The 13,459-nt window shown below is 40.9% G+C and overlaps 1 protein-coding gene across 1 annotated transcript in view; it reads right to left on the bottom strand.

The window, feature by feature from the left end:
• Nucleotides 1-5,411: 5,411 nt before the first annotated feature.
• Nucleotides 5,412-13,459, bottom strand: part of LOC125358073 (contactin-4-like) — a 404,061-nt gene continuing 396,013 nt past the window's right edge. The window contains exons 21-22 of the mRNA XM_048354926.1: nt 8,416-8,584; nt 5,412-5,575 (exon numbers count right to left, since the gene is read on the bottom strand). Of these exons, the coding sequence (XP_048210883.1) occupies nt 5,475-5,575; nt 8,416-8,584 (270 nt within the window). The 3' untranslated portion in view covers nt 5,412-5,474. The remainder of the gene's footprint in view (nt 5,576-8,415; nt 8,585-13,459) is intronic.

Raw genomic sequence — 13,459 nt, 5'->3', positions numbered from 1 at the left:
AAATCTAGGTTTGAGCATGAAGTATCTGCTACAAGATCATGGGTTAGGCACTTGCTCCCAGCGGGTGATGGTATTGGGGGAGATTGTAGGAACTTTAGGTGGAGCCTAGCTGTGTGCAGTTGGTCAATGAAGGTATGCCTTTGCATGTTAAACCTAGCAACAGTCCTCTCTTTCTACTTCCTGTCCACCATGAAGTGAGGAGCCTCCTCCACATTTCCCGCTTCCATGGTGTCCTACCTCAACATGGCCCCAGAAGAGCCAAGGACTGTGGGCTAAACCATCTGAAGCCACATGCCACAACAATTTCTCGCCTTAAGTTCTTTCAGGTATTTTGGTCACAGCTACAAAAAGCTAACACACACTTGCACACACACACACACACACACTTGCATGCATACACACACACACAGTTGAAATCAAGAGTTCAGAATTCGAGTTCCAACTTCATAATGGTTTGTGTTACTTTGGCCTTCTGGTTGCACCTGTCTATCTTATCTCATAAACCAAATGGTAAGAACAGTAAGAAATGCTCAGTGGACAAGATCAAAGATGTCACACTTAATTACATCCATAGTAAGTACCTCAGCCTGGTAGTTTCTAGACTTTCAGACCTGTCATGTAGTTGGCCTTTTTTTTTTTTTGTAACTTCCTTTGTTTCTTGCATTACTATAACTCTGATAATCAATAACTGACCACAAATTGTTGGGGATCAAATACAGAGGCCAATTTTGCTTAAACTGTGAACTCTGTTGACTATTATAGTTTACACTTGAGTTGTGGAATTGGAACATTTAACCTGCATGGCCCATTTAGCACAAGGGCAAAAGGAGTTTACTTACAGAATAGACAGCTTGGCTTACATAGAGTAATTGTACTGTGGCAGAGGGCTGGCAAAATCATATGGAATGTCAATAGGTATTCTACTCCCTTGAATGTCATGAATGAATTATTTCAGAATAGTGTTGGATATGTTCACAGATTGACTTTAAATCCTTGATTTTAACAGCGTATCCTTCAAATCACTATTGTTGGCCTTGTAATTTCTTCTCTTTTTTCTTTTTTTAGCAAGAACCTTGTCCTAGTTGTAGCAACAGGGAAATACAGTCAAACCTTGATGATAGATGTGAATTGGGAAAAGAAGGGAAGCAGTCATAATCAAATACAGTAAAAAAAATCACCTGGTAGTTGATAGTCCATCAAATTACCTGGCATTTTAGTAGCTCAAGTATTTTAAGAAAGTGCCATTTATATATTTTTAATAACATTTTTTAGCATATTTGGAGTAAGGCAGAGTTAGTAAGAAGATAGAGGAAAAAAATTGTGTTTATCAAAATGAACTCCAGGAAACGAAAACAGGAGGCTTTTCTTTGTTTCTGTTTTTCTCTTCTTTTCCTTTTGTCTTGTTTGTATGTTTGTCTTTGGGAGGGCGAGGGGGAGCACAGATACAGAGGGACAAAGGGTGAACAAATACAGCCTTGGTACTCACTGAACACTATGTTGAAAACAAACTATACAACCTGGGGTGGGGATGGGAGGGAAAAACTGGGAAAGAGTAAGGGAAGGGGTGACATTGTTCAAAAAGAAATGTTCTCATTACCTGACTTATGCAAGTGTAACCCTTCCATACATCACCTTTATAATAACAATAAAAATGCATGGATTTAAAAATAAGGAGATGGAGGAAAGATCAATCAGGATTTAGATTACTCTTGGATGCAAATAACCAACATTTTGATGATAGGAATAACTCAGTCACTGTGATTAAGAGCTGATGGCACCTCACACCTCATAGGCTGGAAGAACTCACCACTTCCTTGAGAAATGAAGTTCATGATACGGGTCTTCTACCACCCACATGGATGGTGATGGTTTTTTACATGGAATGTATGCATTCTGTGACAGACCAATGGCCTTTGAGGATAGGATGTCCTTTTATACAGCTAAGTCACAGGTAGATTGGATTGCGCACAAAAGGAGGCTAAGGCAAGGCACATGCACAGGTTAAATAAGCAAAGCCAATTTTCCTAGTGTTCCTCCTTCTGGTTAGAAACCTTAAACAGTGACTCATTCATCCCAAGCGTGTGGTTTGGCCCTTGGGCCTAGAATGTTCCCTAGAGAGCCTACACAGTCTTAGCTGTTTTCCCACATTCTAAAAACATCAGGCCTGAGCGACCCACATTGATCACAAGAATTTCGGTAACAAGCAGAGTGGTATCAAAGTGAATAACTGATCAGATTGAATCCCCAAAGTATACAGTGAAAATATTTCCCCAAGTTCCCGTAATTTGCATCCTTAGAATGCCCCAGTGCTTATTTTCATCAAGGCTTCTTTTGTCCTATTCTGGGCTTCTGTGATTGAATCTCGTTGATGCTACATAGTTCCTTTCTGTTTGCTCAGCTTTCTGTTCCTTTTCTTGCTAGTATTTTAAGGTATTGGGATTTGTGCTCAGAGCCCTATTAGCTTTCTGTGTCTTACAAGCAGTGGGTGCTACCTGGAATAACCGTGGAAGCCAACACATCAAATTCCATTCACTCACATGATGATGCTGAGAGATGAAAGTTGTTCATCAAGACAGAAATTTAGGCGCCACTAAGACTTCCCAACTGATGGGATTTGGTGATGGTCTTCCTGGATTGGTTTTTCTATGTCACGCAGGCAGGCAACTGATGCAAAATGCTACTTCAAAGACCCCTTCAATCAATTCATCAATGAGTATTTATTGCAAGGCACTGTGCTAGGCACTATGGAGAGTACATGGAAGAGAAGACCAACATCCCTGCCCTCAAGGAGCTTACAATCTAGTTGGGAAGACAAGGCATACATAACAAGGAAAAGTACGTAACAACAATACAGGAGTGAAGTTAAAATGCAAGTTAACAATACAGGCATTCTTTCCAAAAGTTGTACCTGGTTAATTCCTAAATGAAAAGATGGCAGGAAATTCAGAGGGAGATCGTGACCAAGGACTGACTGGTGGGAAGACCTCACGGAGGAGCTGGGACCAGATGGTTCCCTCAGAAAGTGAAGAGTTGTATGGGCAAATGGCTAGGGCATTTCAGGAGGGGGTAGCCATGAGATCAGAAGGCACAGAGGTGAGACCAAAAGCAAGCAGAGTTAGGGGCCAGGGAGGGTTCAGTGGGGTTGGATACAGAGATAAGGTGTTTTAGATTAAGAAGGGCCTTTAGGTGTTCTCATTTCAATTTGATCATTTTATTGGCAAAGGGAGGGGTCCAGGGCACAATTAGATAGGTTTCGATTGATTAACTATGCAAAAGACTTGGCTCATGGAGAAACTATTCAAATCTGATCTTCAAAGAGGGTTTGAAATGGTGTCTTCAGGGTTGTCAATTTCAAAGGGATAACTCAGGGTCATTCAGCTTTGGGTCCCAGCCAGAGACATTTCAGTCCCTCTGTGACCCAAGTTATGGACTAGCCCAAGGGTAAGTTAACAAATTCCCTGACAGGCAAGGTAGGAAAAATGCTCCCAGAAGACAAGTATCTTTACAAATGACAGAATATTTATTAACAATACCTTAAAAAAGATTACATATGCTAGATCACTGGTAAATATAGTTTACACTGGGGTTGGGAACTATTTGGGGTATTTTTTTCATTCATTTTATTATTTTGTTGATTTTTTTTCTGTGTGTGGTTTTAAATCTTATTGTAACATAGAAGTAACCATATCAAACTAAGAGAAGAACACAGCTTGAAATACTGACAATATTTTTTTCCCAGTTACCATCTAATTTTTCACACAAGTGGAATCTTGATTACGACGTTATTGGATGAGTATAACTAGAAGGTTGAAAAGTTAATTTATGTCATTTGTAAGCAAAACAAAAAAAAGACAAATTACAGGCAAATGTGTATTTTCTGAGAAGAAAGAAAAGGTGGTAGTATGTTTGCAAGTGAACATTTTTATATAAAAATCTCATTGCCTTTTATATTACGGGTCCAGTAGTGTCTGCTTACATAAACCCTCCTGAAACATAACAAATAGTTCATAAGAATATGATTTTGTGATATTGTCATTTTTCCAATGTGTGGTGGTTTTAAGACTTATAAGGTAAAGCTTATAAAGCAACTAGACTAGCTATTGCAAAATTAGCAGAATCCACAAGTTACCAGACGATTGTACTAAAGATCCTTTTATAGAGTCATATGAAAAATTCTTCGGAGCAACTATTTGCTGAAAGAGGAGACATCTTCAAACTCTATAGGTGATTTTTTTTAAAGAAGGGGCTATTTTTAACAGGGAAATACATGTTATAGATAAGAAATTTTGTAGAGAAATTATAAATCCATTGACAGAGAATTATGTTTTTTTAAAAAAATTTACATTCAAACATACATTTATAGATAGGCAAATTATCTTTTATCATTTGAAAGACTTGGTTGACTAAAGTAACTTTTGGTCTAGGTTTCTACAAGATATGTAACTTCAAAGTCAACGTCTAAGATAATGCTACTACAAAGACGGTGCATCAAGGAAAAAAGCTCATCATATGATGCTAAATTTAGGGATGGGAGTATTGCATGAGATGCCTTTGGGGCAGTAAGTCTAGCTGTTGAGATTTGTACTCATTTCTGAAACCATCTCAAGTTGTGTTGACCAACAAAATTCACAACTGGGGAGGGGATATATTGTAACGTCAAAAAGGACTCCATCAGCCAGGTGCTGGTGGCTCACGCCTGTATTCCTAGCTACTCAGAAGGTTGAGATCTGAGGATCATGGTTCAAAGCCAGCCTGGGCAGAAAAGTCCATAAGACTCTTAGATCCAATGAACTAAGAAAAAAAGCTGGAAGTGGCGCTGTGGCTCAAGTGGTAGAGTGCTAGCTTTGAGCACTAAAGGGCTCAGGGATAGCACTCAGGCCTTGAGTTCAGGACCCAGGACCAGCCAAAAAATAAAAAATAAAAGACTTGATCCAAAGCAAAGAGTAATTTATATACAGCAACCTTGAGTTATAGACCAAGCCTCCAGTTGTTCCTTGTAAAACTGTACACGTAATTTGCAAGTTATTTACCAAGATGAGTTTCAACACTCTCATCTTTAAAGGAAATAGTCTCAAATCATAACTGTATGGTTGTGTTGCCCATAGCATTTTATAGCAGAGGGGGAAGGGGGAAATCAATATCTACATTATATGTTAACTTTAAAAAAGTCTATAAAACACTAAATATAGAATAAAAAATATGCATATAAGGACATATATGTAAACTGCTTTGGTAACACCATGTCATAGATGTCTTCAGTGCATCGCAGAGTTTCCCAAGAAACTTCAGACAAAGCTAGATCTGCTTTGAGGAAGTATTGTATAATGCCATTCCTAAAGAAGCAAAAGAACATTTTTTTTATCCAGTAATAAGATGTACTCGAACCACAATATCACTTAGTACTGGGTATCTTCAAAAACAACTAGCTAGATGTTGTTTAGATTATAAATAGCAAGTCCTTTCGCTCACTTTTGTCATAAACTAGACCTGGCTGTGAGGGAGATCATTATGGTGCTGATGGCTGACAGTGTACACGCATTCGAAGTGGAAGCCCCGGAGCCTCTTGCATAGGAATCTGCAAAGAGAAAACGAAATTCACTGGCCTCATTCGAACTATGGAGGAAAGAGAAGCCGCGGTGCCCAACCAGATCCACTAGCTTGGTTCTTCTGCAAATGATTCATTATGCCTCAGTAACTCTTTTAAAAAAATAAATATATATGTTTTTACATTTAAGAAGTATATAAAGGGGTTGCCATTCCACAAACCCATTTAGTAATACCCTGTGTCTTGATAGATGTCACTCTTTTGGTCGTTCTCTCCCATCTCAACCAACACTATCCCTCCCCTGCATTCCTCAGTAACTCTGGACTTGAACCTGTTATGTGTTCACTTAGCTTTTTCACTCCACTTGAGCCACCGTTCCATTTCTGTCTGTTTTGTTAGTTAATTGGAGAAAGGAGTATCGTGGACTTTCCTGCCTGAGCTAGTTTTGAACCTTGAAACTCAGATCTCAGCCTCCTGATTAGCCAGGATTACGGGCGTGAGCCACTAGTGCCAATATTCAGTGACTCTTTAATATCAATTCTGTGATTACCTAGCTATGAACTTGGGAGATTTATGTAACATCCCTTGAATTCTTTTAAAGCTTTTTTGTAAAGTGAGAATGCTCTTATTGAATGTGGAAAGAAACTCCAGTATCACGAGTAACAATATTGATAAATGTTATGATTATGAAAATTATTCAACAATATGAAAATTACTATTCCTTTCATTTTTTTTGCCAGCACTAGGGCTTGAAGTCAGAACCTTTGCATATTCTATTCACAATCACATTCATTACAGTCATCCAATAATTATTCATTCAGTATAAATTGCTCAACATATGCTTTATAATGAATAAAACCAAGAACCATCAGCTAGTCTATATCACATGCTTGCAATGATAAGAAAGTATTCGATTTTAACCAAGTGAGTTATGTCAACTCTTGTGTTTTTGTGGCTTTCACGTCTTAGCATACATCTGACTCTCTCTCTCATCAAAGTCTTGTGTGATGAAATCTTCAATCCTATTGCCCTTCGATTTTCAAAATACCCTTTCGTGTTTGTATGCAAAAACGGTGCTGTAAATATTCACTTCAACATGGTGGGTAACTCCCAGCTAAGTTCTGAAGCCTGCATCCATGGGGACTCAGTTTACCTCTGAAGTCCTGCCTATTAGCTGCTATCTGCTTTCAATCCCACTGAGACAAAAGGCAGCTCAGAGAAAGGGCGAAGGGGCCAGTGAGTTGTTCCTCTTCTCATTTGAGGAATTTGAATTCTGTGATGAAATTTAAATTGCTTGGACCCTTTAGTATGATTAGATTGTATCTGTAAGATATCATAAGCTCTTTCTTTCCTTGCAGAAAATAACAAGAAAACACTTAACAGAGGAGCTCTGTAGTGAGAGTTTGACCCATGATTTAAAATAGCATCTCTCAGCCAGGCCCCAGTGGCTCACCCCTGTAATCCCGGCTACTCTGAAGGTTACGAACAGAGGATCACTGTTCAAAGCCAGTCTGGTCAGATAAATCTGAGAGACTCTTATTTCCAACTAACCAGCTAAAAGCCAGACGTGGAGGCATGGCTCAAGTGGTAGAGCACCAGCAATGAGAGAAAAAAAGCTTAAGGCCCTGAGTTCAAGATCCAATAATGCCATTCCTAAAGAAGGAAAACACATTTTTCCAGTAATAAGATGTATTCAAACAACAGTATCATAGTCTGTGTGTCTTCTAGACTAGTAGATTGCTGAAATCGAAGGCCAGTGGAAATTTTTGCTTGTATATTTAAGAGTATCTTAGATAATCTATTTTTTTTTTGTGGTGGTAAAAGGCCCCAAATATAAAAGCAACCATTTAAACTAGTGTATTGAGTGCAATTCAGTGCAGTGAGTGCCTGTGTAGGTTCAGCTGTCACATGGTCAACTTCTAGAATTCTTTCACTGTGTCAAGAGGAAACCCAATACCCATTAGATGGCACCCCCTACTGGCTAGCCCCTGCCCGTTACTAACCCACTTTCTGTCCCTATGTGTTCACCTTTTTCAAAACACCGGACCCCCACAACAACTAAAAATAAGATACTTGAGATACTGGTAAACATTCTCCTTGAGAATAGTATGGAATGAAATCACTCAGAAAAGAATTCTCTCATACATTACTCAACCTTATTTGAAAATGAGGGCAATCTTGACTATAGCATCTATCTATCTATCAATCATCTAACTAGCAATCTATATTTGGGGCATATATATTCCACACACCCATTCAAAATAAGTAGCGTTAAGTTCAAAATACGTTCAACTCTAGACCATGAACTATGTTGTTTCATAGAGCTAAGCTTCTGTGGCAGGTGAGCCATACCCCAGTCCTTTTGTTATAGGTGTGCCCTAGCATTTCTGGCGTACTAGCTGACATGAGCAGATCTCCTTGGGCACACCTCCTGATCTCTGTCTCCAAGCAGCTGGGATTACAGGTGTGAGCCTCTGCACCTGGCCTCTGCCATTGTCTTTTTGAAGAACCTTTGGTATCTTCCTTTGGTGAAGTCATGTTATAAATTTGCCAGCTGTACTTTTGGGCCTTTCTGTGTTTGTAAGTCACCTGGGTCAACTTGAAAATTGTCTACATGACTGATGTGGGGATTCTTGAATCTATTTTGTTGTTGTTGTTGTTGATTTGTATTATTAATCAGTCTAAACTGGACCAACTTGTTTGCATGAAATTGCCTGTGGCCCTTAGACTTCCATGTTGGAAGAAAGAGGGCGCTGTTGCTCATGTGCATGATCACTTTTCCTTTGCAGGCCTCACTTCCTTCAAGTCTTGGCTCACCTGGAGAGCGGATGGGTAGGGCAGGGGGTTGGGGAGAAAGGAGACATTCTTACTTGTTATCTTTGGAATTCGGATTTGTTCGCTGCTGCTGCCATCCCCGCCGTCGCTGAATGGCTTAATTTCGATGATGTAATCTTCATCGAAAGGCAATGACAGCTCCACAGATGTTTTATTTGTTTCGATGACAGATGTGCTGCTTTGTCGGTTCCATCTGTACAAAACCTGCCAAGGCAGAAGGAACAGGTGTCACCTGCTGTCCAAGCAGAGGCCCCAAGGATGGGGCATTTGTTTGTTTTCACCACAGGGCACCAGTGATATGTAGAGACTTTGAGACTGTCTGGCCACTGACTGTGTTTGGAAGGCTCATTTGTGCAGAAGATGATGTGTCCTGCTACTGTTTTATGATGAGGGAAGAAAGCAGAAAGAATCCTGCAAGTCGGGGCCAGGGGAGCAAGATACTATTGATATGCAGTGGAGCCCGATGAACACAGCTGGGAAAGGGGGGAAAATGGAAACCTCATTAAGGTTACGCACAGAATCTGCTACCCCACAAGGCTTTGGCTGCTGGGTGACTGCAGGCCACTTCCTCCACTTCTCTGAACTGCCCTTCTTCCACCTGTAAAAGGGGGAAATGGGCATCCCTACCTTTCAAGACCGCACAGGACTGAGTACAAAGGCTCAAAGGACATGTGTAGGAAATGTCAGAATTATGAGGCAGGCCTGGCATGCTATTATTATCATGAATCTTTTGGAGAGAGGACAGTGTTTGCACAGGGAGAGTTGTGATAGGCCAGTGATTCCAGCCTTTTCTCTCCCACTGAGACTTCTCTTAAAGGGGCTGTCTAGCAAAGAGGCGACCTCTGTCCCTTCAGAAGTGTGTGTAGCTTGGGGGTGTCCCATGTGAGCATCTTTGGTTTCCTTTCTTGTGCCCATGAGGAGCTAAGTTTGGGCCATGATTTATTTGTGATTTGTTTGTGTGTGTGAAAACACACACTCACCTGTCTGGGGCTGTCTGCGTTGGCCGGTCTTAACCAAATCAGGAACAAACCATAAAGACCTGGAAGAGTGTGTGTCTGCCTTTGTGAAGGTGGCTGCCATCTTGATGGCTCCTTTCCCCACATGCTTACAGAGACTTTGTCACCATCACTACATTTAGTCGTCACCACAATCCTACAACACAGGTACTCTGAATCCTCTTCACGGGGGAGGAAACTGAGGCCAGAGATCTTACAGAGCCAGGAGGTAGAAGGGCGAGATTTCCTAAATCTCAGCCTGCCCTCTCCATTTTCCCATGATAATAAGTGACAGGGCCAGATGACAGCCCTGGTCCTGAGCCTTGGCTACATGGGAGAGCTGTGTAGTGATCTCATAAAATATTGATTCGCAGAATAACAAAGAATGATCCAGTGCAAACTGGATCCCGAGAAGGTTCTTTGCATGTACTCTGAGCTGCTGGGGAGAGTTCCTACAGAGGAGTCCAAGTACTTTAATGAATTAATGTGTGTGTGTGTGTGTGTGTGTGTGTGTGTATCTTCACATCTCAGCCTCCTGAGCAGCTTGAATATGTGTGTGAGCCATTGGCACTTGGATTATTTATTTTATTTTAAAAAGATCAACAGTTAGGGTCTGGGATATGGGCTAGTCATAAAGTGTTTGCCTCACATACATGAAGCCCTGAGTTCGATTCCTCACCGCCACATATATAGAAAAAGCCAGAAGTGGTACTGTGGCTCAAGAGGTAGAGTTCTGGCCTTGAGCATAAAGAAGGCAGAGACAGTGCTCAGGCCCTGACTCCAAGCCCCAGGACTGGCAAAATTAAAAAAAAAAAAAAGATCAACAGTTGATGTTAATGTGCAGTACACATCGTGGATTATATTAGTGTCTTTTAATTCAAGCACACATTAAAATCATGCAGAGCTCCATTAAAAACACTGATTGCTTGGCCCATTTTTCAAGTTTCAGGTTAGAAGGATTGGGCTGGGACTTGTATATATGCATTTCTAACACATTCCAGCATAAACTAGTGTTGCTTGATTGAGGATCTCAGTTTAGAGAGTCACAAAACAAGCCCATCCTTCCTTAGGATTCCCCCCTCCCATAAATGCCAATCTCCTGAGGTGAGAGATACAAGGTCATTCTTCTATGGTAAGGCAAAACCAAACGAGAGAAACTCATCGCATTCCCTTAAAATGGCTGAGATCCCATTTGTTCCCTGGTAATTCATCACCTTAATTTATGTCTGTCTCCAATACAAGGTAGGAAACACAATTTCCTTAAGGTAGAAAGATTCATAAGTGACCCCCCCTCCCCCCCCCATACACCAAGGAGTATCAGCTGAGCATCCCCTTGCTAAACAACCAAGCTCCAATAAATCCTAAGACACATCCAGAAGCGCTGAAGCTTCTCATCCCTGCCCTTCAGGAGAACCGGGCGGCCGATGGGATGCAAGGTCACATCTGGCTTTCAGTAATAAATTGCTTCTTTGATTTACCTTGGGCCCTTGCAAGAGCTCAGTGAATTCAGCTGGTTTCAAATATAAATCCAAAAGAAACATTTCCAGGGAAAGTAGTCCCACCCCTCCCTTAAAAAAAAAAGAATCAGTCTTGTGATAGTAGATCCTGCAGTGGAACCTAAATAAAGGCCCATCAGACCTTTATTTACACTAAGTGCTTGATTCAGCTAATTAAACCAAAGGCTGTGTTTGCATTTGATATAATCAAGATCAGAAGATGGTTTTTTCTTTTTTTTTGGTGGGGGTATGATCCTGGCATAATGATAATAAAATAGACCGATACTCCCACCTTGGAACAACAAAACACTGGGTATTCTAACTGCTTTATGTACATTATTTTTTCAGGAAGACTGTATTATATCTTCTTCTTCTTCTTCTTCTTCTTCTTCTTCTTCTTCTTCTTCTTCTTCTTCTTCTTCTTCTTCTTCTTCTCCTCCTCCTCCTCCTTTTCTCCTTCTTCTCTTCCTTCTCCTCCTTCTCCTCCTCTCCTTCTCCTTCTGCTTCTTCTTCTCCCTCTCCCTCTCCTTCTCCTCCTCCTCTCCTCCTCCTCTTTCTCCTCTTTCTCCTCCTCCTCCTCCTCCTCCTCCTCCTCCTCCTCCTCCTCCTCCTCCTCCTCCTCCTCCTCCTCCTCCTCCTCCTCCTCCATCTTCATCTTCATCTTCTTCTTTTAGGTGCCACTACTAGGGCTTGAACTTACAGCCTAGGCACTGTCCCTTAGCTTTTTCCTTAAGGCTAGTGTGTTCTTTTACTCAAGTCATAGCTCCCATGGGGCACTTTGATAGTTTACTGAAAAATCACATAGACTCTTTTTCCTGGGCTGGCTTAGAATGCAATCCTAAAATCTCAGTCTTCTGATATCTGGGAATACAGGTGTGAGCCACTAGCCACAGACTTGACACCATCCTTATTCTTCTTTGTTCAAAGATAGGAACTCAAGACCCAGTGATGTTAAGCCATTTCCTTGGGCCTTGTGACCAGGAAGTAGTGGATGCCGTATTGAATGGCAGATCCATATTCTACTCCTGTAGTCCACCATCCCTTAAAGGAATTTCTATCCTCCAACATTAAATGTATATGCAGTAATCAGTGTCTATAGCAAGTTACAGGGAAATTCCTTGGGATCCAACTGACACAGAGGGAGTCCAGTTCCTGTTGATCAATTCTTGTAAAGGAAAGAAGACATTGAGTTGGCAACCAAGGGTTGGGAGAGTATCCTTTTGACCACAGCACTCACTTTCCTTCCTCTACTGTCAGCCTATGTGGTTTCTGTCATGTTGTGGACACTTGGCATCCATCTATCAGTAATGCTTCTTTTGATGCAGACTTCTGGGCATAGGAAGTTTCTTAGACATAGCCTAGATCCAGAAGTTGAAATGAATTAACACAAATATGTGTGTGTGTGTGTGTGTGTGTGTGTGTGTGTAAAAAGTCTAAATCCCTGGCTTAAAAGGGTTATACCATTTGATTTGCTATTTGAAATGGAAACATCCCAAGCTCTCTAGTTTTAATTTATTCTCATATTTCATCCTCTTTCAACAGAAATAAAGATCATTTCCTGAAATTTTACACCAAGTCCTGCAGATCTTTTCTGGCAGGCCAAATGCCCTTGTGGTTTTTCTTGACCTGCTTTATTATCCCTATATACCCTGTGTGCTATTATCAAAGAATTTTCTGTATGTCTGAAAAGATTTCTACTGGGAAAAATAAATGCAAGGAGGAGTTTTTTTTGTGTCGGGTGGTGGTGGGAGGAAGGTTTTGCAGAGACAAGCTTATAGGAGAGTTACCGAGAGGGAGCAGGTGTACTAAGAAGTGTCAACTAAATAGTAATCGTTACCCAATTTTTCTTCTAAAAATGCCTATAATCTTTTAGGCCTAGCTCAATGAAGCAAGCACCAGTGTGCATATTGATCCTAGGCCCTGAGAAAGGGCACGGCACTTCAAATCACTTTCCTCAATGGGTTTTAGTTTTCGTATCTGTGAAATGAGAGGTTTCACTTGATCATCTCTAGTTGAGCTAACAATTTGCCTGGTTGCCTGAAATACTTCTGGCAGCTCCCATTCCCATCAATTTCATTTCAGCAGCTGCTTGAAAAAATGAGCTTCAAATCTTGTGAAAGGTTTTAAAGGTTTATTCACAGAATGTGTACCTTTCTCAGGGACGCCTATGGAATTTCTGCATTTTCAGGCTATCGCCTGTACCTGTTCTATCGGGCTTCATTCATAGCTGGCAGGAAGGATGTATTTGTCTCCCCTCTCCCCAACCTCTTTCCTTTGGTGTGCTTTCAGCAGTTCTGATCATACCACATTTCCATTTCTTTGTTGTGGAGGTCAATCCAAGGTTATTAGCTAGGGTCAGAATTCCAAAATTGCAAAGCTATGTCTTCACTCTTGCCTTCTTTCTTAACTTCGTTATGAGTCTACTCTTCCCTTACTCATCTTCCCACCTACCCAACTACCATCCATTTTCCAAACCATGGTCTAAAGGGTGATGATTTCTCCCAAGGTTTTGTAAAAGAGGTATTACTTAACATTCTAGAACTAGAAAAAAGCTAGACATGGGGACTCATGTCTCTTTGGTCCTAGAT

Source organism: Perognathus longimembris, chromosome 10, assembly GCF_023159225.1.
Source record: "Perognathus longimembris pacificus isolate PPM17 chromosome 10, ASM2315922v1, whole genome shotgun sequence".
Classification (NCBI taxonomy): domain Eukaryota; kingdom Metazoa; phylum Chordata; class Mammalia; order Rodentia; family Heteromyidae; genus Perognathus; species Perognathus longimembris.
Note: the sequence above shows the minus strand (reverse complement) of the source record. Positions and strands in the feature narration are given on the sequence as shown.